This window comes from Canis lupus, chromosome 7 (assembly GCF_048164855.1).
Source record: "Canis lupus baileyi chromosome 7, mCanLup2.hap1, whole genome shotgun sequence".
NCBI classification, from domain to species: domain Eukaryota; kingdom Metazoa; phylum Chordata; class Mammalia; order Carnivora; family Canidae; genus Canis; species Canis lupus.
Genome location: NC_132844.1, coordinates 8615110 through 8642993, shown reverse-complemented (window position 1 = coordinate 8642993; position 27884 = coordinate 8615110). Strand labels below are relative to the sequence as shown.

At 40.6% G+C, this 27884-nt stretch overlaps 1 protein-coding gene across 1 annotated transcript in view; it reads left to right on the top strand.

Annotated features, from left to right (window-relative positions):
* Window positions 1-27884, top strand: part of CRYBG1 (crystallin beta-gamma domain containing 1) — a 47791-nt gene that overhangs the window by 18215 nt on the left and 1692 nt on the right. The window contains exons 7-19 of the mRNA XM_072831903.1: window positions 3290-3416; window positions 5933-5968; window positions 6959-7113; window positions 7967-8093; window positions 8187-8332; window positions 15122-15248; window positions 15453-15485; window positions 16484-16596; window positions 18354-18483; window positions 21606-21745; window positions 23294-23417; window positions 23680-23838; window positions 25434-25596. Of these exons, the coding sequence (XP_072688004.1) occupies window positions 3290-3416; window positions 5933-5968; window positions 6959-7113; window positions 7967-8093; window positions 8187-8332; window positions 15122-15248; window positions 15453-15485; window positions 16484-16596; window positions 18354-18483; window positions 21606-21745; window positions 23294-23417; window positions 23680-23838; window positions 25434-25596 (1580 nt within the window). The remainder of the gene's footprint in view (window positions 1-3289; window positions 3417-5932; window positions 5969-6958; window positions 7114-7966; window positions 8094-8186; window positions 8333-15121; window positions 15249-15452; window positions 15486-16483; window positions 16597-18353; window positions 18484-21605; window positions 21746-23293; window positions 23418-23679; window positions 23839-25433; window positions 25597-27884) is intronic.

The following is a 27884-nucleotide window of genomic DNA, read 5'->3' as shown; positions in this document are numbered from 1 at the left end:
GATATACATGTGTGAGTTATGAAGCCTGGTAGTAAGACCCATCCCCGTGGGGCCACCACCTGACTTAGGACCTCACCATTACCAGCACTGCCACAGCACCCTGCGTGGCCCAGCCTGAGCCCATCCCCCTGACTCCTCCACACGTGTAGCCTCTCTCTGGAGTTCTGTGTTATTCTCATACCCTTCTTTTATAGTTCTGTCCCTGCAATATTTTAGGTCGGCTGTCATAGGGAATATGCCACAATCTGGTTTTGTCTCTGAGTGTTTCCTGGTATCATTTAACTTGTTCCCGTATTGCCTGGATTTTCTGTATTGTATGGGTTAGGTCTAGAGGCATGATGAGATGCAGATGTGGGAAAGACCCTTCTTAAAAGTAATGCTACATATTCATGTTGCATAAAAGGTGGCATGTGCTAACCAGCTTCCCATTAACCATAACTGAGTTTGGTTGCTTGGTTAAATTGGTGCCTCTTACAACTCTCCACCCTAAAGGGACATTTTCCCCTTTGAGATTCATAGCTCCCCCTCTTTAGAATAACCTCAAAGTTGGCATATACATATTCAATCTTTTGAACATCCAGTTGGTTTCTGTAGAGAGCCAGCATTCATACGTAGCCATTTCTGGAGAGTAAGACTGAGGATCCAGCTGGAAATACTGTAGGTGTTTTTTGTTTCTTTAAGAACAAGTGAACAAGACCAATTTTTCTTGTGTGGCTAGAAGGTATTTCTAAAAGAATAATCACAAAATATTTTTTTCATAAAATATTTTTAATCAATATATGGATAACCATTGTAAACATACAAATGGCTATTATTGAAATAATAACATTTTTAACACTATTTTTTTAAAAAAGCTCATACTTTATAGTTATACTTTATACACTTTATAGTTTAATAATCATGTAGGTAAAAGCTCATTACCTAAGTACATGGGAAAATATGAGCACCTTTAGAGACTGAAATAAAACTGCCTGAAGATAGTTTCCCCCTTTCCTGCTGGCCTCATGAATAATGTAGTTTGTTGGAATAGAACTTAGGAAGAATGAATCATGCTGTGTATGAGTTTTCAGATTCCAAAGTCCACCCAACATTGATAAGTGTGGGTTTGAGCTTCCCCACAAGCCTTTCATGCTCACCCAGGACGCTGTCTTTTCCGCTGTGTCAGTTTGTGTTCACTTTTCAGACAGATCCCCCTTTACCCCAATTTACCTTCCTTCCAGAAATGTTACGTGACTAAATCACATGCTGCAAGAAAAGTGAAGTGTTCAGTAGCAGATGAATAAATGCCCTCAACTCAGACCGTAGAAGGGAAGACCTCCTGAAGGGGTCCTGTGCTCAGCGACACCTCTAGTTCTCATAAGCACTTGCTTAGGCTGCTGAGTTTACAGAAAGTTCCACCCATTTACTTGTGAGGACTCAGACTCCAAGGCCCTTGGTAGCCTAATAGCACCATTTCTGATGAAATGCCACTATTTAGTTAGGGTGTGGAGTCCATGCGTGGTGTTCCTGGGAGAGCTTTGAGCTCTCAAAACTGTGTAACGCATCCCTACCTGTCATGCCTCAGATGTAGGGAAGTTTAAAGGACCCCACTCTTAGCTCTGTTTTCTTGTGGTTTAGGGCATTGCAGTGCTTTTTTTAAAAAGATAAGTCTTTCCCCCCACCTTAATTTTTTATTGAAGTCTATGTAATAATATTTGTACAAAAAACGGTGCAGGACAAATCGTAAGCATATACCCTGAGTGAACTTTCAAAGTGTAAACATCATCTAGATCAAGAAAGAGAGCATTACAGTATCTCAGAAGCTTCCTCCTGCCATCCTCTTACCCCCCACCCCCGGTACAACTATTACCCTGACTTCTAACCATGTGGATGAATTAGTTTTGATCACCCACACATACACCACTCTGTCTGTCAACGTGTGTGTGTGTGTGTGTGTGTGTGTGTGTGTGTGTGTTGAGGGGTCTTCAGTAGGATTTCGAGCGTAAATCCCTGTATAATTAGTGAGTTTAGAGAAGCAACTGATTTATCCAAGGACGTCTTTAACAAAAACCCATCACCCAGAATGTGCATTGGGCCAAAACTGGGAACCAGAAGAAGGCAAAGAGGGAGAATCGAGCTCATTTTGCTGGTAACAAATGTGATTTACGGCCACTATCTTCTTGGCGCCGTGTTCTGGGGAAAGTGGAATTCTCCGGCTAGTACGATAGCGAAGCTACCAAGGAATGGGAGAGGAGGAGTGATCACCATCCTTGTGAACGAAGGGGGCGCGTTACTACCTCCCGTACCGGAAAAGTCCCATCTCCACCACCTCGCCTTCCCCAGAATTCTCCCCGGAACTAAGAAATTACAAGACTGCTAAAGAGGCAGTTCTAACTGGCATGATTCTCTGGTTTCCTGCTTTCTAGCACATTAAAGGAAGGTGGGGGCTGCTGGTTCTCTGACCGCAGCAGAAGTGACAGCTGACAAGCCTGATAAAAGGGTGTGGTATTGAAAAGCCGTAAAAATCAGATGCAAGAACTCGGAAAGCTTTTGGGCCTGGGAACAAGCAGCCCTCCCGCCCTGCAGAGCCCCCAGGACACCACTGTGCATTGTCACACTCCTGGTGATGATCCTAAGTCGTTGTAAAAAGCATAAATTATGTGCACTTTCTGGCATGAGAAAAACTGCTACCAAAAACCAGTTAGGAGCCTGGCTCGGGGGCAGCGGGGCTCAGCCCAGCACCTGGTACTTGCAGCTGTGTGGCCCTGGGCAACTTAGCCTCATCCGTAAAACGGGGACAGTAGTGTCCCTTCCTCATAGCACCGTTGTGTGCATTGGATCAGATTCCAGGTGACATTCCGTTTACGCTCTGGGTAGATGCTACCGGTTAGTAGTTTTGGGCCCTGTGACAAATGAATAGGTGAAACATCCGGTTCTGTGGTTACAAATGACATGTCGCCTCTTAAAACAAGGCTCGAGTTTCCTAGCCAGGGCCTCTCTACGTCCGTATGGGGCCACAGAATAGCTACTTCTCTTACTGGGAGTGATAGAGACATTTACGCTTTGAAGCAGCTAATAACAAACATTGAAGTAACTGGACAAAACCATAAGGAAACAGGTAAAAGGTCAAGAGGAGGAGGAGCAGATAATGGCCTCTTCCTCCGTGAATCTAACGTTGCTCTGGTGTCCGAGCGTAGGCGAACACGGTCCCGACACATCATCCCGTTCTTTTCCTTTCCCCTCAGTGGGGTCCTGCAGGCCCTGGAAACAAATGATGAGTCCTCTCTTTTCTCTCTTGGTTCTTATTTAGGTGGCTCATTTATGAAGAACCTGGATTTCAGGGTGTGCCTTTTGTCCTGGAACCTGGTGAATACCCCGACTTATCCTTCTGGGATACAGAAGAGGCGTATATTGGGTCCATGCGGCCTCTGAAAATGGTAAAAATGAAATCTAACACCATGTTCTGGGGGGTCTGATTCTTGGTCAGGTTGACCCTGAGAATTCACAGGCTGTGACTTCGAAGCAATAAAACCGACTCTTTTTTTAAAGAACACAGCTCTGTAGTAGCCAGAACCTTCCGCTAGACGGAAGTAATAGGAAGGATAACTTGCTGGACGCTCTAGATGAAAACCTGTGGCTAAGCCCGGGTTCTCTGCGTTCGAGGCAGTCCTGGCCTTGCAGAGCCGTGGGCAGGTGCACAAAGCTCCAGCGCAGGGGTGGTTTAGGAAGTGAAGACAGTGAAGAACTAAACCTTTATGGAAAACTCTGGAAGGATAGATGACATCCACCTTGAAGGTGATGTGACCCGGAAGGGCCATGATTAGGAGAGCTTCATGCTCAATCAAGTTGGGTCTTAGAAAGCAAGCAGGACCGTGTTAGATGGAGATGTGGGGAGGGTTCTGCGTGAACCTGGGTGCAGCTGGGGAAGGGCAGGGCAGGCTGGGCACCGGCCCAGTCGTGGCGACCAGAGGCGGGGGTGGACGGCAGCTTTGGGGGCTTTGGGGCTGGATGTCCAAACATCGTCCTCCCCAGTGTCTGCCTTAGAAAGGAGCCTGTGCTCGCCCGACCCTATCCCTGTCTTTTGTCTTATTCTTTCTACCTCTTCTTCTAAACCCGAAGCCTTGGGAGGATCCAGGCTGCACCTGTCTCGTCCTCCGCGTTGAGCATGGTGCGTGCCACATGGTAGTAGGTGCTCACTGACTACCCCGGGCACGAGTGAGGCTCTTGTCCCAAACATGTTTTTGAAATTGCACTTTGCAGTTGTCTTCTGGAGTCAGTTTGAATCAAATTAGAAAGTCATGGAGGTGATTTTTATCTTAATTTTACCCCTCCTGCCAAAGCCTGTGGTTTAGTTACCTCCGTGTTTGTGGGTCCACATGCAAAAATCATTTGCGCTATAAATGACTTTTTCATTATAAATGATTTGTTTCTAAAATTCACTTTCAAAGAACAAAGTTTAGTTTTGGGAATATATGAAAGAATTGTCCCAGCTTTTGAAGGCTGTTTGAAATAACTTACAAAACTGTGACGTTTATGGCATTGGAAAAGGATGCCTTGGAAAAGGGTGCTTAGTGGTCTCCTCCTCACCCCCAAACCACAGCGGACACCTTCCAAGACCCTCAGTGGGCTCCTGAAATCACAGATGGCACGAAACCCTGTATATACTAGGTCTTCTTCCTATAGGTATATGATAAAGTTTAATTGATAAATTAAGTTACAAATTTATTATAATTTACAAATTAGGCCAAAATTAAATTAGAGATGAATAGTAACTAATAATAATAAAAGAGAACAAGTATAACAATACACTGTAAAACTTAGTGAATGTGGGGTCTCTCAAAATATCTTCCTGTACTGTGATCGCCCTTCTTGTGATGAGGTGAGATGAGAAAGTGCCCGCCTGACAGCTGAAGTGAAGTGAGGGGCTGAGGCAACCCTAGGAACGTTGGGCTACTCCTGACCTTCTGAGTCATGTCAGGAGGAGGATGGTCTGCTTCCAGGCTGTCCTCGACCTGGGTAACAAACTGCAAAGTGAAAATGCAGATAATGGAGGAGGGGCTACTGCACTTGGTTGGTTAAGCTCTGCTTTGTTGATAAAATCAGCAACATTCCTTTATAATTACAGTTCTTTTTGGTGCATTTGAGCATCTCTGGCTACACTTTTCTAAAAGCTGTTCTATATGGGTAGAAAATAACCTCCTGACTTTCCCACTGCTGATTCTAACTCTTGCCCTGTTTGTTATTTCTGTGTAATAATACCTTTTTCTGTGACTTATTTTTAGTGAGTTTCTTTTTATTTGGTGGGGGGTGCATTTAAAAAAAACCCTAATATAAGAGTGTAGCCACTCCTCCCACAGACCCCTCCTTTGGGCTACTTTCAATTCTATCTAACAGTTCCTCTGATTACTTCAAGAGTCCTCCAGACCATATTGTGTTGTGAACTTGTGTGAACTCAACAGTTTTGTAAGCCGTGGGTTGCAAAATCAAGTACCTGCAGGGGCCAGACAGCAAACAGACCTGAGCGAGGGTGGCTGGGAGTTGGACTGAGAGAGTGGTGCAGACAGGCAAACGGGGCACAAGCCCTGGCTGGAGAATGAGCCCAGTGGAGAGGAAGTAAGTGCACAAGGGGAGGGTCGCTGCCTCTCAGAATCTTCGTCTTAAGAGGAATGAGAGAGATGCATTTTTGTAAGACATCTTCTGAGTTAAAAACAAACTACACAATGCAGCTTATTGGGTTAAAAAACAGACCTACCATGCAGATTCAGCTTATAGACCACCTCCGCTGTACACGGTCTTCCTCATTCTTCCTCTGCACCGTTGGTGACTTCAGAGCTGTTGCAACAGAAATTAAACCAGATGCACTCACGCTGGGAGGTTCACCGCCATGAGTGATATAAAATGGGAACCTGTCAATGGAGAACCGTTTTTCTTACTGTATTATTTTTCTTTTCAGGGTGGACGTAAAGTCGAATTCCCTACAGATCCAAAGGTAAACATGTATATACTTTAAATTTTATTCCCATGCCATCCCCATGAAGATCATATTTACGTGATTTTACGTAGCAACCTCCATAAAACATATCTGCAGCTAGAGGAAGTTATCCCAGCTGACACATACCATCGCTCAGACTGGAAGATGATACTTACTAATGGCACTAATAATCACTCACAGTATGTGTAGCCATGGCCTAAAAGGTTCATTGGTGTATTAAGTTTATAATTTGTGGTTGTATTTACTAATTGCGGGGCCTGCTGCTGCTTGCCAGTAAGCCAGAAAAAACTTAGTTCTCAACACAAGATCTCCCTCTCTGCTATTTCTACTTTGCACATTTATGACATTTATATTTTGTCTTTTTTTTTTTTAAGTAGGCTCCACACCCAACATGGGCCTTTAACTCATGACCCTGAGGTCAAGAGTTGAGTTGCGTGCTCTACCAACGAATCTAGTCAGGAGCCTCTGGATTTCATTTTTTTTTTTTTTAATTTTATTTATTTATTCATGAGAGACACAGAGAGAGAGGCAGAGACACAGGCAGAGGGAGAAGCACGCTGCATCCCGGGAGTCCTATGTGGGACTCGATCCCAGGACTCTAGGATCACACCCTGGGCTGAAGGCAGACACTCAACTGCTGAGCCACCCAGTAGTCCCTGGATTCCATTTTTAAGGCAATAGGGGAGTCTCTGATTCCTTAGTTTGTCCTAAGCAAAATCCTAAATATGGGTTTTCGACATTGAACAAAAACCAATTTTTTTAGACCAATTATTTATAATCTATCATTTGAACCTGTCTTTGGGCTGCACCACATCAGGAGAAAAATTCTGAGCTTTAAAGTGATAAAATACTGCTATTTAGTTAATTAAAAAAATATCAGAAAGTTTTGTGTTCTAGGATGTAGTGGTATTAAATGACTGATTTAATGTTTAGCTGTTGAGATCTTTAACTTCTTACAATTACTGGCATATCTCATCTTTATTATAGGTAGTTATTTATGAAAAGCCTTTCTTTGAAGGAAAATGTATGGAACTAGAAACAGAAATGTGTAGTTTTATCACGGAAGCAGGTGAAACAGAGGAAACGACAGATGACAGTTCATCATTTACGTCTGTGGGCTCAATGAAAGTTCTGAGAGGAATGTAAGTAGATGGGAGGAACCAGAGGGGTTTCTTTTTTATCCCTTTAGTGAAGTAGTATCACATTCCCACCCCCCCACCGCCGCCACCCAAAAACCATTACAAATAACATGGTACAGTGAATTTTAAACATGTTTTCAGCTAACTGTGACCCGGATTTCACATGGCAGTTCGAGGGGATGGTTTGGGGCCAGTCAGTTGAACAAGGCTGATAAATTAGTCCGGACTGATCATATTTACATCTTGTTTATTAATATTATGCTCCATACTATAGTGAGCTGTTAGTTTGCTATTTTTATGACATTTTATACTTTATAGATCTTACGTATTTCCTTTAGAAGTATACACTAAAAATGGTCTTGTAAATAGACAAAAATATATAATAATTACTCATTGAAGAAAGTTTATCCAGTTTTCTTTGCTGCAGTTCTTTTTTTTTTTTTTTAAAGATTTATTTATTAGAGAATGAGTGGAGGCAGGGCTTGATCCTAAGACCCTGAGATCATGACCTGAGCCAAAAATCAAGAGTCAGACACTTCACCTACCGAGCCACCCAAGCGCTCCTGCTGAAATTCTTTTGAGTCTTTCTTATTAAACATACACACACACACACACACACACACACACACACTCCCTATACTCCTTTACAGAACTTTGATGTATATTTCTTAGGTTGTTCTTTAGGGGGCCATTCTATTAGTCTCTTAAATTTCAGAAAAGAATTCCGATGGTTGTAATGCATGAATCTGTGTCTAGCTTCATAACTATTAGAAATTGTTAATAAAACTGTTAAACACATGGGAAAAATGTTAGCACTAATGTAAATTACTACTCCTTCATGTTCTTTCTGTTGCAGTTGGGTTGCTTATGAGAAGCCTGGATTTACAGGTCATCAGTATTTGCTTGAAGAAGGGGAGTACAAGGACTGGAAAGATTGGGGAGGTTACAATGGAGAACTTAAGTCTTTACGACCTATATTAGGTGTAAGTTAAAGAAAAGCTGATGGCTAATACTTGATATTTTTTGAATAATAAATGGCTAGCCTTTGAACTTTGAATTTTTTTTTTTCTTAATAGGATTTTTCAAATGCTCACATGATAATGTACAGTGAAAAAAACTTTGGATCCAAAGGTTCCAGTATTGATGTGTTAGGAATTGTTGCTAACTTAAAGGAGACCGGATATGGATTGAAGACACAGTCTATTAATGTACTGAGTGGAGTGTAAGTGAAATGACCCTGTTGGGATCTTAAACACTTTTACCTTGGGTTGTATTAAACTAATAGTGTCTCGGACACAGAGTAGACACTCAATAGATAAACATACCAACATTAAATCAGTCATTTAATACATACTGCCACAATATTTTCATAACTGCTTTTTAAAATCCTTCTCATATAATCTTTTTCTTCATGTGTAATATAATATTGCAGTAGACTTTTGGGTTTCATGATAGTAGAAACCCACAGATTTCACTTCTCTTATCATTCTGCAGAATGGAAGAGCTCCTGGATTTCTTATGATGGGAATCAAATAAAAAAATAACGATCTAACACCAGAAAACAGAGGTTAGGGTAAAGTCCCGTTCAATTTTCCTCTAGTCCTTTCAGGGGAGGAAAAATTTTCTTATACCATCAAGATTCTTCTAGCTGGTGTAAGAATTAAATTGACATAAGATAGATTACATGAGATGACAAGAGGAAAAAACCCCACCGAAGTTCATTTACATGCTCACGGAGGCCCAGTAATGAAATTGAGACCCAAAGAAATGACCAAGGCAGGCCGTTTTTATATGTTTTAGACAGAGAGACAATATATTTTTGAGGAATTGACAGGATAAAACTTGTTTGGAAGCTTCAATTAGTAAGGAATTCTAAACAGAATTTGGGCTAATGTAAATTATTAAAGGTTTGTTTTTCTGGCCTTCTCAGCTCTAAATCCCTGTTTCTGGTGATGAGGGTGTGTCTCTACCTCCAGGTACAGGGAGGGCACCTTTCACATGGGAGATTTATTTCCTGCTTTCAGGAGGACAGAGGAGGGTCTGAATGTCTTTACACAGGCTGTTTAAGCAACTTTACTTTGAAATAATCAATATGCCATTGTGGTACTTTTTGGGGTAGCCTGCCCTCAGCCCCTACATCCTACACCTGCTTCATCTTATTTCTTCACTATTATTTTGACAGAAAAATTACTGTTTCAGTGTACCTGGAGTTAGCCATTGAATGCTTTATTAATGTAAAGCTTTTATTTAAATTTATTTTATTTTATTTAATGTAAGCTTTTATTGAAAGATGATCAGTCAAGATTCTTTGGGATGCACACAACTACAAGCCAACCTAAATTGGTGTAAGTTTTAAAAAAATGGAATTTGGGATCCCTGGGTGGCGCAGCGGTTTGGCGCCTGCCTTTGGCCCAGGGCGCGATCCTGGAGACCCGGGATCGAATCCCACGTCGGGCTCCCGGTGCATGGAGTCTGCTTCTCCCTCTGCCTGTGTCTCTGCCTCTCTCTCTCTCTCTCTGTGACTATCATAAATAAATAAAAATAAAAAAAAATTAAAAAAAAAAAATGGAATTTATTGGTCTCCATAACTTAAAAGTTCTTGGAAAGATTTTGCCTCAGTCGTGGCTGGATATAGGGTGTAGACGCTGTCATTAGAACTTGCTCTCTGTCTCTTGATTGGGCTTTTCTTCTGTGCTGGCTTTGATGAAGGCAGGCTACTTCCATCTGGTGCCCTAAGGCAGCATCATCTGCCTTTTGCTCTTCTCACTGTGTCCAGTGGAAAGAGCTTCTCTTTGCCACAAAGTTTCCAAGTTTAACATTGATTCTCTCAGCTTGGGTTGTATGTACCTGCCTGAACCAAGCACCATAGTCACAGAGATGATGGTACCTGGGTTATGTGCCCAGTCCTGGAGCAGGATAGGCTCCATCCCACAGGACGATTGGGGTGAGTTGATCCCCGGAAATATCAGAAAGAATGGGGACAGATATCAGATGGGCAAAACAGGTGTCTATTAAGAGAAGTTAAACAATCGTCCTTATTATCCAGGTTGACGTCAGTTATATATAAGGGAGAGTATTCTTAAATAATTCTATGAAATTATTTGACATTGGTTCTGTTGAAAGTGTTTGATGTTAAGTTTTTTGTTTTGTTTTGTTTTGTTTTATGTCATGAGTAACCTAGGCTATTGGGATCATTCTAACCTCAATTGTATCATGTTTCACGGAGCTTCCCATAGGATCCCTGGATATCGGAGTTGTGTTTATGATGTAATATGCTTTTACTGTTAGTGATATTCACCAAATCCTTGTGTAGGTTGTTGCTTGTGGCACCATCTTGGCAGGGTGACATCTGGGACTTCTCGGTCTTCATTCTTAGCAGGAAATGCCTCCTAACTGGGTCCTGCCATGGAGCCCTAACATTTTACAATCTGCTGTAGACAAAAGATATGGTACAGCAGAAGTCATCTGAAATGTTGCCACGGCCCTCTAGTATTTGAGATTAGCTTTAAAGTTCACTATTTAGAAGGAAAATAGTGACCGACTCAGTCTCGAAAAACAGTTGTACGTTTTGGAGCTCACAGGTGTATCAGTGGCATGAGTCCGAGTCCAGTCATGCTAGCAGAGGAAGCAGAAGGAAGCCGGGTAGCGTTCCCTTAGGGCATTTATGTACATTATGCTTGTGCCCAGAGCCAGTCTTTTTTTTTTTTTTTTTAATCCAGTTTTTGTTTACTTGAAGTCAGTTTCCTTTATAAAACGTTGTTTTTATAGGTTTCGATTTTTAGTCCTTTAGCGTTGTATTTCCTGCCAGGCTTTCTCTCTGGTTATAGCAGTTGAGTTGTGGTATTGGGGGAAGTTGAAAGGAGGTGTGCACACATCACTCCCCCATCACCACCACTTCCTTTTAAATTGTGTGGTTGTAGAAGGGCTTCTGTAAACCAGAACCAGCTGCTTCCTCGCGGTTCACTGGGTTGGTTATTGGACAGATACTTACTGAGGTCTCTTATGTGCAAAGCATTGTATGGTGTCCTCACAGAGGTTACAGTATTCATATAAAACATAATCATTGCTACAAAAGACCTGGAGATTACGTGCTCCGGGAATCTACTGAGCAGAGAGAGGTTACTTTCCAGTTTGTACACGGGGAAGACTTTGGCCCAAGAGCTGGCGTGGGACCTGGTCCTTGTGGGCTGGGAGGCTGAGGTGTGCCAACACGAGGGAGGAAGACTAGCCTCTTTGTTTTTAATGGTTTCAAAGAAGAATGATTTCAATGACTTTATTCTTCTTGGTAAATAAGAATTTTACTTTGGTTCCTCACGTCTCAGGATGGAACCCGAAAACTTTTCAGGAAACCTTTTTGAGGTTCTTGTTCTGGGTGTCTCCCAGGAGGTGCACTCTCCTATCACACGGGCAATAAATTCCCCGGGCAGTCAACTCATGTTTAGCTCAGAGACCAGCCTTCGGGAAGGATGCTCATGAATCCAACTGAGGTTTCGAGAACTGGATTCCGCTTCTATTGCAACATCAGGAGACACTCCCTGTTCAGCTCTACTCATCATTTTCACGTTGTGCTATCTCGTTCAAATGGCGGAAACAGAGCTAACTTTTTTTGTTTTAAGATTAAGAACAAAAGGAAATATTTCTAGAGTCCAGCTTAAAAAATTAAAAGTGCTGTTGTTTGAATTTCTTTTTCCTTTTCCCTTCCACGGAAGGGCCAGGCTGCCCTGCCGCCCTTAAGCTCCGAGCAGTGATTGCAGCAGCCTGGGACCTGCTGGTACTTGTACTCGCTCTCTCCCCACCACCCCCATCAACCTTATAAACGAGAAGTGTTGATTCATGTGTACAGAATATGTTTAAACAAGGACAGTAAGGAATCTTTTTCTTACAAGTCTCGAGTATAAGTTATAGGTATACCCAAGAATCTCAGATCTGAGTTTTCTTTTTTTTTTTTTAACCCTCCTATTAATGGGTGATGCATCTGGGGCTGCATCTTGGAAGGAAAAGAACACTACTGTCAATTCAAGTAACATCCTAATAAGTGGTTTGTTTGTTTCAACCTCCATGAATTAGATGAGTTTATGTGGTGTTGGGTGTTTCCTTACAAGTGATTTATTTTAGTTTTATAAGGAAATAGAGCATTCTCACTTGTTAGTGATTTGAAAAAAAAGAAATCTGGATTTTTGTTAAAGGACTAAAGAAGCTGGATTAAAGCTTCCTCCCAGGCTTGCTGAACTGCCTTCTCTCCTGTGTTCCATTCCATCTCTTCCCATTCACAGCCTTTTCCCCTCCAAACCGGAAGTCAATCAAGCAAAAAAAGGCCTTTTAGCCCTCTGTTAACCCTGGACAAGTCACTCCCCACTCAGAACAAACAACAAATAATTCCATGTGATACTTCTCAGCCACCTGTAAATTCTGTAACTTATTACAGATACAGAGCCTGCCAGGAATACTTTTTTTCTGATATGACTTAACCTCTTTTTTTTTTTCTCTCTTCTCTTCTCTTTCTTCCTTCCCTTCTTTTCCTTCCTTTCTTTCATCCTGGTTTTTGTAGATACTCTTGCTGTGCAGATATTCCTCCTCACACAGTAGGATTCCATGCTCTTACTTAGTTGTCACTTCTTTTCACAAGCCAAAGGCCATGTGAGCAAAGGCAGCACACCCAGGCTCCCAGGAGCTGTATAACCTCACACGATGTCAGCACTGGGATCCTGGCCAACCTCCTTACCTATAAATGAAAATACGATCTTTCACAAAGATTAAGTGACCCCTTCAAAGTTATCTGGAAGTGAATGTCATGACCATAGCTAGAACGAGGTCTCCTAACTCCTCGCCTCACCATGCTAAAGGATAGGTCTTAAAAATTGCTAATGAGGTTCTGAAGTGGGGGAGCAGTATTTTCTGAAATGGGCTGACTGGTCTTCCAGCACTTACTCTGTTCAGATGGTCGGAAGTGCACATACAGACGTTAGCTGTTATAAGCTACTTGATCCTAGAGATTTTTGCAGTGTTCTTTTTCTCCTTGGTTGCTGTTCATTTCCTAAATACCTGTATTTGAGTTTTTGTCTAAGGTCAAGCCCCTTTGACAGTATAATCATAATCTGTTCTAGTTATGAAGTGTGTGGACTGTTTTAAGTGTGGCTCAATGGAAGAATAAATGAAAGGAAACCTGATAAGGGAAATGGCAGCCTGGGTCATGAAAGAGCATGGGGAGCCTTGGGAAACACAGTCCTGGCCCAGTCATCCTTGGTCACTAATCAGCTGTGTCACCCTGGACAAGTTATTCCCCACTCAGGAAATGCCAACAAATAATTCCTTGTGATACTTCTCAGCTGTCTGTAAATTCAAGGGCAAGGATTGTCTTTTTCATCCTTGCATGCCGAGTGCCATCTAGTTCCTGGCACATGATGAATGGCCAGGTGACGTTTGTTGAAAGAATCAATGAATTCACTTTTCTGTGTCTTAAGGTTTTCCTTTCTGTAAAATAGATTAAGTGGGGTCATAGATGTGAAAGCATTTTGGAAAGTTTTGAGTATAAATGCAGGCATATACGTATTATTCCTTTCAGCGGTGAGCAGATCAGTAGGGCAGCAGATGAACTCAGGAGGAGACGCTGAGTTAGCTCTTGAATATAACAGAAGTGAAAACCTTTTAAAGACTATCTTTGGCTAGAAAGTAGCATCACATCAATAAGTTGGTTTTGTTGATTATCCTCTGAGTGTAGGTCACTTGCGAGGCAACAAAAGAAAACATCCCAGAAGAGATTTTAGTATCTGAGTGTTTGTTCAGTTTTGCTTACTGTGCATAGACACATCACGACAGAAATCCTATTCCAAATAAAATTTTAATTACTTAGCTGTATTTTTTTGTTTGTTTTTTTTTTAATGGTAAATTTGGAGCAATTTTTTATCATGCAAATGGACGGAAGTCCACTCAGGATACGGAGACTTTTGTTTTATAATCAGCTTGGCTAAAATCGTTAATTTTTGCATAAGAAACAAAACTTATAACCCAAATAATATGATGACCTTGCAAAAAGGAGGACAATGTGTTTATAAAGGTAACCAGTTCTTGAACTTCAACCAATGTACCATATAAAAAGATGATTACATATTGATATCAAGGTAGCATAATTACTAATCATCTTTATTTTAGTGTTTCAAATAATATTTAAACTCAAGGGTAGTTCACTACTCACGTTGGCTTGAATTTCCTGCACACAGTGTTAGAGTTCTTATCTCTCTGTGTGTACATGCCAACCTGAAGAATGTGTTTTTCACTCAAAGACTGAAGTTGCCATGATTTGTAATAGAGGTATTATACTTCTGTTGTGCCTCTGATCTTTTCTTCCCTTCCAGCTTCAGCCCCTCCCCCACTCAGTGTCTCCTTTTCTCCAGTAATTCCCAATTTCTTAGAGTTTCCCAATACACCAGAGTCTGTCACATTTCTGGACCTTGGCACATGCTGTTTCCCCTTGCTGTACTTTTTCCAAAGCATTTCTTTGGTCAACTTTTTTTTCAGTGTGATTTGTTGTATAACAGAGAGGAAAAAAAAAAAAAACACACACACAAAAAAACAGAGAGGTAGTTTCTTGTAATCTTTCTGGAAAAATACAGATGTCGATAACAAAAAAAAAAAAAAAAACTCTTGCTTGCTTACTAAGAGAACTTTACAGGTACTTCTTGGAAGTCCAGATGGTTTCCTCAGAATAGAATTAGAAAGAAATACAGACAAATATCCCCCACTGGGGCTTTCTCAGGGACTAGTATTTGATAAGTGAGGACACCAAAAGGTTCAAGTAAAGATACTTTCACTTGTCACTTCGATTTGTCATACAGACAAGTCTCCAAGAGACTAATAGAGATTAGAAAAATTAAGATGGCTGATTATGAAAACAAATGGAAGTTTCTTATACATATTTACCTAAGTGGGTTGGTAATTTTATTATACATAAAAAGTACAAACTATATAAAAAAAAAGTACAAACTATAACAAGTCAGTGTTTTTGTTTCTTTAGGTGGGTAGCCTATGAGAATCCTGACTTCACGGGAGAACAATATATACTGGATAAAGGCTTCTATACCAGTTTTGAGGACTGGGGAGGCAAAAATTGTAAGATCTCTTCTGTTCAACCCATATGTTTGGTAAGGAGTTATACTTTCATATGAGAATATTTAACTGAATTCTGGATTTCCTCAATGTGGACTTCTAATTTATGTAATACATAACACGATAGAAACTGTTCTGAGATTATTTTTAACAGTAATTGCTCATGAGCTGGAAGAAAGAACTTTTTTGATATGTCCAGTCTATTCATGTCCTTCTCTCTTCCCTTTAAAAATTTTTAGGATTCTTTCACTGGCCCAAGGAGACGAAATCAGGTAACTTAAAAAATAATCTATTATAATTAGGGGCTTCTGCTGAAAAGCTGATCTTATGTGTAAAATGTGAGGCATTTGGGACATTTTGTTAGTTTTTACCCATTTTTATACCAGAGAGCATAAGGATATTTTAAAATAGATTTTGGAAAAAAATAAATAAATAAAATAAAATAAAATAAAATAAAATAAAATAAAATAAAATAATAAAATAAAATAGATTTTGGTTTCCTTTATAAATGCTTGATAGCACTTACCCATATCTAAATGTCTTATAAAATGTTATTTATATAAAGTTGAGTTTGATATCATTATACCGATCGGTTTATATTAGTAAGCTAGGATTAATATTTCAAACAATACATAGTTATTGTGATAAACAGTAAAATGAATTTTCATATTTGCTGTGTCTGCATTAGACAAACATTTTATATGGTCTCTTTTATATGGTCTCTCATGCAAGCCTTTGAGTGCTGACTGCATCAACTGAAGTGTTACATTTGTCATTTAGGCTTTTTAATGGAAGTGTTCAGAGTTCAGACAGCCCTAATTACAGAGGCACAAACACCACTGTAGCCTCCTTTATTGGCATACACAAGATTCTAATAAGTCAGCAAGTATCTTCCATTGAGAGGGAGGAAAACTATACTATGTTTCCAAAATAAAGTTTCTTGTAAATGTTAGAACTGATGAACAATTACTTTTGGCCACAATAAAGCTTTAAAATGCCTCACCGCTTGTCGCAACAGGGTGTTCTATAGAAACCGGCCTCTATTGTTGGCTTGTCCTTTGATGTCTCTGAATTAAGTAAGCCTGAATGGTGCGGCCAAAGTATTTCTAATTGATCATTAATGTAGAAATAGAAAATTAAAGGATTTATAAAATTCATAGTAGTTTATTGTAACAAGAGTTAACAGGTCATGTTTGCATCACTTCAAAGGCTGAAGGAGTTAATGTGTTCAGGAAAATAATTTCACGTGTTTCTGTTTACTTTTTCAAAGATTCAGTTGTTTTCAGAACCAGAGTTTCAAGGTCGCAGTCAAGGTTTTGAAGAAACAACAAGTCAAATTGATGATTCGTTCTCTACCAAGTCTTGCAGAGTTTTAGGAGGGAGGTAAGTAAAACAGTGGGCTGAAGGAGCCTAATTGCTGCGAAAGGTTAGAATTCACGTATCAGCAAGTATTTAGTGACACCTTTAGCTGCTTGATATTATACAAAACCACCGAACGAGACAAGGCCCTGTTAGTACTAAACTGTACTTTGCAGCATCTGAGTGCCGGACATCAGAGGGTGACATGGCATCACATCACCGGACAATGTGATTCAGACCCAGTTCTCTGCTCTCTAGCCTGTCCTGTCACCTGTACCAGGACTCTAAATAATCTCTAAGATGCCTCTCAAGGTAGATTTTTTTTTTTTTTTTTACCGGTAGATGGGAATAGGATAGGCATTCTGCATGATAGGCAGTACATGGCTGGCGTGGAGCTGGTGTGTATGTGATCAAGGAGCACGACACCCCAGAGCTGAGAGGTCTTTGTACTGTGGAGAAGGTGGGATCAGATCATGAAGGCTACCCCTGAGCGTAAGAGATGGATGCCACAGAAAACACAAGAAGGGAAAGGCAATGAGCTCGAAGTGCTGTGCTGAAAATAGTTTTACAAAAGCTTTAGAAGGAGGGGAGAGCCCAAGGTCATGGAAAGTTGGTCAGGAAAACTCTTGAAGCCATCTGTGCAGATGATGAGGAATTAAGTCTAATAATAATAATAATAATAGTAATGGTGCCTTTAATCATATAGTTCTTTATGGTCTCAACAGCACCAGCCTATCATTTAGCATTGCACAGTGGAAACTGCACTGGCTTAGCATTCAAGTGCACAGATTTACAGTAAAAGTCCAGTTTATTAGCACACACCTCCATCTCTGTCCCAGTTCCTCGTTATCCCCTGCCTGCTTCACTTATTAGTACCAGCTAGGTACTTTTGTTGTTCATTTATTGTCTGCCTCAGCTAACTAGAGTGTAAACCTGATGGTACCAAGGATTTTATCTTCTCTTCTGTCCCCAGCAATGGAAAAGTACCCGACGCACACAATTAATCCTCAGTTAGCACTTGTTGGATTAAAAGAATGAACCAAAAAACCCCATCTCTTCTAGGGAAGCATGGTAAATCACCATGTTACTGACACTGGTGAGGCCCAGAGGGGCTAAATGACTTGTCTAAGTCACTGTGGCAGGGAACCCTGGGTGGCGCAGCGGTTTAGCGCCTGCCTTTGGCCCAGGGCGCGATCCTGGAGACCCGGGATCGAGTCCCACATCGGGCTCCCGGTGCATGGAGCCTGCTTCTCCCTCTGCCTATGTCTCTGCCTCTCTCTCTCTCTCTCTCTCTGTGACTATCATAAATAAGTAAAAATTAAAAAAAAATAAAAATAAAAAGATAAGTCACTGTGGTATTTGGACTCCTGGCCCAGTACAGAGGTGCTGGAAATGAGGATAAAAGAGAGAAATTTGGGGAGGAAATCAGTAGATCCACTAGCTGTGGAGGTTGAAGGATTACTCAGAGAGGACTCAGGGGCTGAAGAATGGTGGCACCCAGGAGAGGGCCGAGGAATACTGGAAGGTATACAGGTAAAAACACGAATAATTTCATGGAGGAAGAAAAAAAATTGTTTCCCAAATGCCAAACTGACAGCTGACTTATGAATATTAATTTGCCAAAGATGGAAAACAGTAAATAGGCCTAGATATTTTTGAAGAAAGAACGGTTAGCTATACGCATTGTGCTTTATAACAGGCTACCTCTCAAAATGATGATATTCCTGAATAGGAATATTCAAATTACATATTCTACATATATGTGGTTTTTCCTATCGTAGCTGGGTTGCATATGATGGAGAAAATTTCTCTGGTAATCAGTACGTGTTGGAAGAAGGCCACTATCCTTGTCTCTCTGCAATGGGATGCCTGCCTGGAGCAACTTTCAAGTCTCTTCGTTTTATAGATGCTGTAAGTATGTCCGTGTGAATACGGTGTCACAGAGATGTGGGGCTCACACAGCTGATGGGGGCACAGGCAGGCTTCCTCAGGACTTAAAAGTCAGATGCAGAGAAAACAGTTGTAGTAGAACTTTGCTTCCTGTGATGTTTTGGCCTTTTTTTAGATCTTTTTTTTTTTTTTTCTTTAAGATTTTATTTATTTGAGAGCAAGTGAGAAGAGAGTGAGCACAGTGGGAGAGGGAGGGGAGAAGCTGACTCCCCACTGAGCAGGGAGCCTGACATGGGGCTTGATCCTAGGACCGGAGATCACGACCTGAGCCAAAAGTAGGTGCTCAACCGACTGAGCCACCCATACGCCCCTCTTTTTAGATCTTTGGCATAGAAGTTGATTTGGTTGGCTGTTTTCTCAGACTTCAGGTGTAGAGTGTTGAGTCAGCCATGGCACAGTCATCAAGGATTAGTTCAAGGTCCCTTTCCTATCTTGTTTTTTTCCATTGCATGCCCGATTCCTATTTCTATGCCTCTCTCCTTTACGGGCACCCATTCTGATGTGTATGGGATACAGCTCGGATATTCTTATTAAGTGTATTTTTTAAAAAACTATTGGCTTTTAATTTATATACAGTATGATACTATAGTTCTCATCATTATAAACCCAATACTTACATTAAAAAAATTTTAAGAGCTGCCCATTATGCTGAACGTACATCCAGTTTATTGATTCTAATTGGCTAAAGTATTCATCATCATATTTTATTTTACTTAATCCTCTCACACACACATATATCCCTGTTGACCTGTGTGAAGTCTCCTGGGGGTATGTATTTTAAAAGAGTGGATCTGGGACGCCTGGGTAGCTCAGCAGTTGACCATCTGCCTTCGGCTCAGGTCTGATTCTGAGGTCCAGGATCGAGTCCCACATCAGGCTCCTTGCAAGGAGCCTGCTTCTCCCTCTGCCTGTGTCTCATGACTAAATAAATAAAATCTAAAAAAAAAAACAAAAAAAAAAACAAAAATAAATAAGAGTGGGTCTGCTGGATTTCACGTGCATGAATTTCTCTAGGCACTGCCAAATTCCACTACTTGAGATCCTTACTAGGAGAGCATGTGGGTTCCTGGTTTCTACGTCATTACCATTACTGGGAATTCTCTCACTTTCATCAATTTGAAGAAATTGGGTTGAAAGTATGTTTCACTGTTAGTGAGACTGGTATCTCACATACGAATTAGTCACTTGGGTTTGCTGTTCAGTGAACTGCCTGTTTTATATCCTTTGCCAAGGTCTTATCTTTTGTTACAAGGTCTTGTGTCTTTTGTTGTTGTTACTGAGTCGCAGAAAGTCCTCATAGTTTTATTTTTTATTTTTTTAAAGATTTTATTTATTCATGAGAGACAAAGAGAGAGAGAGGCAGAGAGACACAGGCAGAGGGAGAAGCAGGCTCCATGCAGGGAGCCCGACGTGGGACTCGATCCTGAGTCTCCAGGATCACGCCCTGGGCTGAAGGCAGCACTAAACTGCTGAGCCACCCGGGCTGCCCCCCGTCTTGGTTTTTAAATCGCTCTGTTGTTTTAAGGACTTGCAATCACGTCTTCTCCCAGTGCGTCACATATGTGCTAATTCAGATGATAGTGTCCCTTTTTGAACAGAAACCTTTCATTTTGATGTAGCCCAAGCAATGTTCAGTAGAACAAAACATCAAGATAGAGTGCAGAGGTTCAAGTCCAGATATGTCTGTCTGTAGTTGTAGAAATACTTGTCTTTTTGTAGCTGATCTCTCATAAGAAGCCTTAAACACATGTAGTTGATGACTTGAGTTTTAAAAGTAGGAAGAGCATACAGGAGGTGGCTTTAGCTCGTCCTTCCCTGCCTGTTCAAATAACTAAAATGCTGACCTTTCTTGAGATGTGAAAATAGTAGCAGAGAAACTTGGAATGATGTGGAAGATTCATTAGCTTATAAACAATAAAATATCTAAAACGTTGATATTTAATTTGCTTAGGAGTCTAAAAGCTATCTCCAAATCTATATTTAAGTGCACGCACACACACACACACACACACACACCCCAAACACACGCACATCAGTTGTCAAGTCTTCAAATCAACTAGTACTTGGAATATATGCTCACGCCACTTTTGCTACTTATGTCGTTTCCTTATATATTTTATATAACCTCATTCTTACACGTACAAACCACCTCTATATACTCATCTGCTCTGTTTACTGCTCGACAGAAATCTTTGTACACGTCGGGGCATATCCACGTAAATGAAGCAGTAAGTTGACACACCCTAACCACAAAACTTTAAGCGACTAGGGAATTTTTGATGTATTATTTATGATCTTAGGATTATTATCATTAGAGCTTAGACTAGGGTCATAAGGGTCTGTAATTTGGAAAACAAGCATAAGCTGCCAGCTTTTTATTTTCTGAAAATCAGTGGACGTCTGTGCTCTTGTCCTCTTAAAAATGAATGATGGCTTGAACAGGGGGCTTCCACCCTGGTTTGGTTTTGTTTTCTCTCCTAACAATTATTCCTACAGGAAAGCTTGGGAACACTGTTGTCTTACAATTAAAACAACAACAAAAAAGGCATTTGAAAAATGCATACATACTTGATGGGATGAGCACTGGGTGTTATATGCTGCCAAACTGAATTTAAATAAAGTATTAAAAAAGAAAGAAAGAAAAATGTATCCAAGGGGAAGGTTCCTTGATTAGGTCATTGCCACTGTACCACTAGCCTCCAGATTGCCACTGCCCTCGCCATTTCCGAACATGGCTCCCTAGCCCCTCCTTATCCCCAATAAAAAAAATGGCAAAATTGGAAATAAATGACAAGTGTTGATGATTCAAATACCCATATTTTTGTGCCTAGGATATGTCCTCCCCGCTTTAAAACCCCATTATATTTACCTACCTTCCTATGCAGTAGAAAACTTTCCTGCCCCTCCACCCTTCGTCCCTGTTGTTTTGGAGTACAGGAACACCCGGACCTCCAGGGAAAGGCGCTTTAGGACAGGCTAAGCCTGGTCCCACCTTACAAGTTGTCCTTTAAGGAGATTATTTCTGTAGAAGTCCAAATTATTGTCAAAGCTGAGTGATAGAAACTATTTTTGTTCCTTGACAGGAATTTTCTGAACCAACAATTATTCTTTTTGAAAGAGAAGACTTCAAAGGAAAGAAGATTGAACTTAATGCAGAAGTAGTTAATCTCCGATCCCTAGGATTCAACACACAGATACGCTCTGTTCAGGTGATTGGTGGCATGTAAGTGAGTTACCTGCTTTTTATTCAATAAACTATTTGATTTTTACCAATTAGGTTTGATCATTTGTCTTTCCTGCGCTACCTTAGCAAACTGAAATAGAACCTCTTATCCCTTTATTTTCTGTAAGGGTTAATAATTATGCACCTTCATAGTATAGTTTTTCCATTGAGAAAAGCCACATGTGAGGTCACTTTCCTCTCTTCATCCAGATTTTTAATTTACTTAAGGTAAGGACTTTGTCTTAAGCTCCTCTCAAGTTCTTAGGGGAATCCTTTGCAAACTAGTGCTCAGTAAATATACTGAGCACTTTTTTTTTTTTTTTTTAAGTAAGAAAAGGAGCTGATTTTTCTTATTCCTTTGAAAGACCAAGTCCTTTGGCTTTGGAGTAGGGTTGGGATTTTCCTTGACCTAGGAATGATTAGCAGATGCTGTAGACAATGATTAAAGGTCAACGTGGGAAGATTTTTCTGAATTTTAAATAATTTCGAAATTAAGATATAAAAATGAATAAGGACTATCCATGTAATAAATATTTTTAAGAAAGCATTTTTCTTTCCCCCATAAAAACAATAGGTATAATCTACCTGTATGCATCAGGTATTGGAGGGGCCGGCCTAGTTATTTAAAAACAATTATGGGGCATCCCGGATGGCTCACCTTCTGCCCAGGGCCTGATCCTGGAGACCCGGGATCGAGTCCCATGTCGATCATGCATGGAGCCTGCCTCTCCCTCTCTCTCTCTGTGTGTCTCATGAATAAATAAATAAAATCTTTTAAAAAAAATATGGATTACTATGGTGGTAGAATTATGGGTGATTTCCACCCCCCACCCAGAAAAGTTTTATATATTTTTTTTTCCCAGAAAAGTTTTAATTAATATTTTGTTTCTATGATAAAATGTCTAAGATGATAACATTTTAGAGTTCCAGGATTAAGAGTAGAGAACATTCCTCATTGATATCATAAATCAGCCAAACAGGAAAGGTTGCTGGCTTTGCCTGCATGCCAGTGTGTGCCAGAACCCATACTTCTTCAGATGTGGACGCCAGCATCTTCAGGCAGAGAGACCAGAGTATCCTCAGCAGTTTTTTGGACTGAGGAAGATTACACTTGTTTTAAATAAACCTTTGAGTTATTTTATTTAACCCTTATGTAATACTTAGCATGTGCCACACACTAAGAATTTTACAAATAGTAACTATTTAAATAAAGTATTACAACTGAAAATGTTTTGACAAAAGCCTCACAGGAAGCATGGGGCAGCCCTGTGGAAAGGACTGCATGTCATTGCCTTATTAGAGGGAAAGACTCACCTGCTTCCATTCAGGAGTGGATCTTTGTGGCATAAATACTCATGGACCAAGAATCTCCTACTTGTCAAGAAATGAGTGCTTCAAGTGTTTTAGAAAATAAGATAGTTTCCTTTTCCACCCCAATGTATATTTAAAGAATAAAGTTCAGTGTAAGAATGGGAAGCACTCTAAAAATAATCGAGGCCAATTGTCAAATGGATATTGCCACTTACTCTGGTTTTCTTTTTTTCCCAGATGGGTTACTTATGAATATGGCAATTACAGGGGTCGACAGTTCCTACTGTCACCAGCGGAAGTCCCGAATTGGTACGAGTTCAGTGGTTGCCGCCAGATAGGTTCTCTACGACCTTTTGTTCAGGTATTTATTTTCCTTTTCCAGGCTTTGAATGCTTTTTTCTGAAATGTTTTTCTTCTTCTTTTTTTTTTTTTTTTGTAAATGTAATTCAACTTTTTAGTTTCAGTTTTAAGTATGAGATTTGGTCGCCTCCCAATCTCTGAGGGATGTCGCAATTATCCCTAGTCCAGCCTCACCTTTGATTCCTTCCCTGCTGCTGATGCTTATTCTGTGCTCCTCACAGTACTTCCTGTGTGTGACTATTGCCGGGGTCCTTGTCTTCCAGAAACGAATATATTTCAGACTTCGAAACAAAGCAACAGGCTTATTCATGTCCACCAACGGAAACTTAGAGGATCTGAAGCTCCTTAGAATACAGGTCATGGAGGATGTCGGTGCTGATGATCAGATTTGGATTTATCAAGAAGGATGCATCAAATGCAGGGTGAGCTTTTAGGATCAGATAAGGGTTTGGAATAGCATCTTTCTTGAAGAAGATGCTATTTCACAATTCCTGGAACACTTTCAGAAATAAATTAGGTTTTCCACGAAAATATTTTTTTTTAGCTGATAGAACCAGTCTAGGAACTTAAAATGGAGGAGAATCTAGTACTGATCCAAAATGGAATATTTACATTCATGCCTGATTTTTATCTGGTGATAGAAGGAAGCGTCTGTGTTATTCTCGCCTTTTCCTGAATCTTCTTAATTATAGTTTATTTCAGTAAGCCCCAGCACTGTAAGTGCAAATCACTCTTGGTTTATTTCGGAAGACCCCGCAGACTGGGGCAAAAAAAAAAAAAAGAACACCCTTTGTATAACACTTCCTAATGTTAGGAAATGTACAATTTCCTAATTGTCATACCATGTTAAATGGAAAATGGTCCATCTCCCTCTTGCATCACTCCTGCTGTACAAGACATGGTAAAGCTGCATGTAGTAAAAGACTTTATTAGAGAAGCTCACACTTCTGTTGTAGATATTCTTTTTAACTCCTTCTTGATTTTATGGGCTTGACTATTCACTCCCGATTTTTTTTTTTTTAACTTGGGGCCCCATGAGTCAGCAGATGGCCTACAGCCTGGTGGAGGGGAGCACAGCTTATTAACTGGGTCTGCTGTGCTCTGTGCTTGAGGGACAATCATTCTTTCAGTCAACAGAAGTACTGTTTAGACAGGCATAGAAGAAACAGCGGGAGAAACAAGTAACTGGACTACAGAAGCATAAAAGCAGCCAACTTCTGTCTTTGAATTATCTTAAACAATTCAAGAAAACTGCCTTTCAGCAATCCTAAGAAACATTTTAGTGATGTTACCTGTAAATTCAGTAGGTCAGTGAGAAAAAGTGTCCTAGATGATCCCTCTTTTTATCTCCTATAGAGTGTATTTTTCCTAAGCATTTTCTGTAAGCAAGATGTATTAATGCCATGTGAACCTATGGCTATCCACTGCTTATATGTAAAGGGTAGATTCACTTCAGAAAAGGACCCTTAAAATCTTTACAACACTCCACTGCATGTGTATTTTATCCTTGCTATTTTTATAGTTGGAGTGCAGGCCTTTTTAGAAATTATTTCTATAGACATTTCTCCAGAAGGAAAGACAAGAGTAAGTGGAATTTCAAGTTTTAAAATAATAAAATGCCCTTTAAGCCACTTCATTGTTATGGCAGCCTTTCAGATTAGAGATGCAGTCCCCTACCAGAAGGGGCAGGCTGATCAGAGATGGCTAGGTCAGGGAAGATCTAGCAACAGACGCAGCCTCTGATGGTGGTCATTTCTGAAAGAGACAACTAGTGTTCTAAAGGTTTCCCCGACTCACAAAGGGCAGAAATCTTACAAAGGACAAGAATGGAGAACTTTCCAGCACTCATGTCACCTGAAATGAAGGCATAAGTATTTGTTGTTTGATCCTAGTTCCTCTGGCTAAAGCTGAAATGTCTCACGTGAGGTAAATGAAGCTAACAGTTAAGACAACTTGAATAATCATGATCCCTGAATGCGTCTCCGCCTCTAAGCTGCCTTGTCTTTTCCATAAGCAGATAGCGGAAGACTGCTGCCTCACGATCGTGGGGAGCCTCGTGACCTCTGGCTCTAAACTGGGCCTAGCCCTCGACCAGAATGCCGACAGTCAGTTCTGGAGCATGAAGTCGGATGGCAGGATCTACAGCAAGCTGAAACCAAATTTAGTTTTAGATGTCAAAGGTAAGAATCGTTTCCTTCATTTTCTGTTTGTGTACGTAACAAAGATTATATATATATTTTTAAATGAGCATATTATTAATATAAGAGATCCCTTCCTGTGTGCCAGCCACTGTGCTGAACACTCTACATACATCGTATCTCCCGGGATCTTCCCAGCAACACTACCAGCCCCATGTAAGTCCCTCCTCCCCTGTCCCAATTTACAGCCCAAAAGTGAGACTCAGAGGGGCCAATCGCAGTCCTGTATCTAACTCCTGAGGTGGAATCTGGACCTAGGCTGACTAAAAATTGGTTTTATTGTAATAGTGCTAGACTAAAATCACAAAAGGCCCTGACCTCAGTGAGTCTAGTTGAGGATTCTCATGCATATGCATGTATCACCTTGTTGAACTAGAGCTTCTTGGTCTTACAAGATAGTTTCAAAAACAAAGAAATGTGACTAAATTGGAAACATCCTTTTTAAAAAAAAAAAACAACAACATGGAATCCTATTTCTTATGTAGTCAGTTTCCTGTGTCAAGGTTAAGAGGTTCCTATAATCCTTATGAACTAGTCTCTAGAGCATTCTTTTAATTCTCTCAACATGTTCTTTTTGGGTACCCACGCTTGGCTAGGCACTGGATCCCAAAGGGGAGGAAAAATACTATCTTGGCTTCAGAGAGCTTCCATACAGAAGCTCCAAGCACATCAGTACTTGACAAGGAGTATGGATGCCTGGCTTTGAGTCGTGACTGACAAGAACTGTGGAGCTCCAGGAGCTTACTCCTTAGGGCTTTAAAGCTCGAAGGACCCTTCCTCATAAAATGCATTATAAATTAGTCCAGTGCCTTTTGAGTAAGGATAGAGCTCTGTATGTTTGTGAACGCTCAGTGTATCTATGCAGGGTGGAGGCACTAGTCTCCTACTTTGGTAAACTGAATTTAGATTTCTCAGAACGTGGGCGAGTGATGCCATCTTGTGGGCATGAGGGAGTAGGACTGCACAGCCCCCATTGGTGCAAGGGAAATACAAATACCTCTCTGGTACACTTAAAGGAGACTAGGATTTTCATCAGCTACAGCCTTTGAACCCTTTGTTACCTGCTGCTGACCTTGCCCTAAGATTTATTAGATTTCTTGTAACTTAGCTCCTGGGTCTGGGGAGGGAGTTGTTTTGGCAAACATCATGTATTACTTCAGACCCCTGACATGACAGCAATAGAAACTAAAAACATCAAAAGGTTGGGATGATCTCCATCCTCCCCAAAGGCAGAAGAATGAAATCAGAGGATTTCTCTAGGACTTTCTTCTAGGCTTTCTGATTCTAAGATTATGGTATAAAGAATGAAGCAAGAAGACACTGTGATCTTAATACGTCCCCAAATCTCAATGGAATATAGTTCGTGTGTCTTACTAGACACTAGACTAGGGATTTACTGGTGGTAACTCCCCCACCCCCACCCCCCAGTACACACTTACACATAAAGGCCCAGGCACCTTGCTCTTATATTCTGTCCTACACCTAGATGTGTAGAGGCTCTAGATTATCAATGATGATAAATGGATTTCTCGTAAGAGTCGTCTAAGTTTCCTGGATAATCCTCCTGGATATTTTGTAAATGCTTAAAAGAGAAAAGAACATTTAATTTTTCTTGGCTTGAGGATGCAGTATGATTTCAATACCAGTCACACTGCCTCATATCTAGAAGAACAGATTTTTATTTCGATGGAGTCCCTGTAATATACCTTGGTGCAGAGGCTTATGCTAAGAAAGGATAAGGTATTTGAAATGCTATTTATTCTACACTGGGGGGAAAAAAATCAGATAATCTTTTCTTTAGGATACTTCCCATCAAAAGAAAAGGCCATGAGGTTGGTTTTTTGTTTTGTTTTGTTTTAAACACTCAACTAAGCATCTAGTAGACACCCTTGGAAAAAATTCTTATGTTCTGGTGAAAGGAGTTTAAATTACAGTGAAACTCAGTATCAAGTGCTATGAATCTTTATATGCCAAGTGGGTTCCCAGGATCTGGGTGTCTTTCAAACCTCCCCTTTGCCTTGATATGGCCATTTTTCATTGTTCGTGCAAAATCTGTTCCATCTACTCCTAAGCCCTGGTGTATCGCGAATCCACGATCCCATCACTGAGTGTATTTCACAATCTCTTTGTTCCTCTTCCCTTCTCTAGATTCTTCCATCATCTTCCCCACCACCCCCCTGCCCGTTTCAGACACCTAAAGAGTGGGTGTAGACTACCTTTCAATAAGACTTGAGTAGGAAAAGGAGCCCTGGGAGGTTCAGCACATCCTG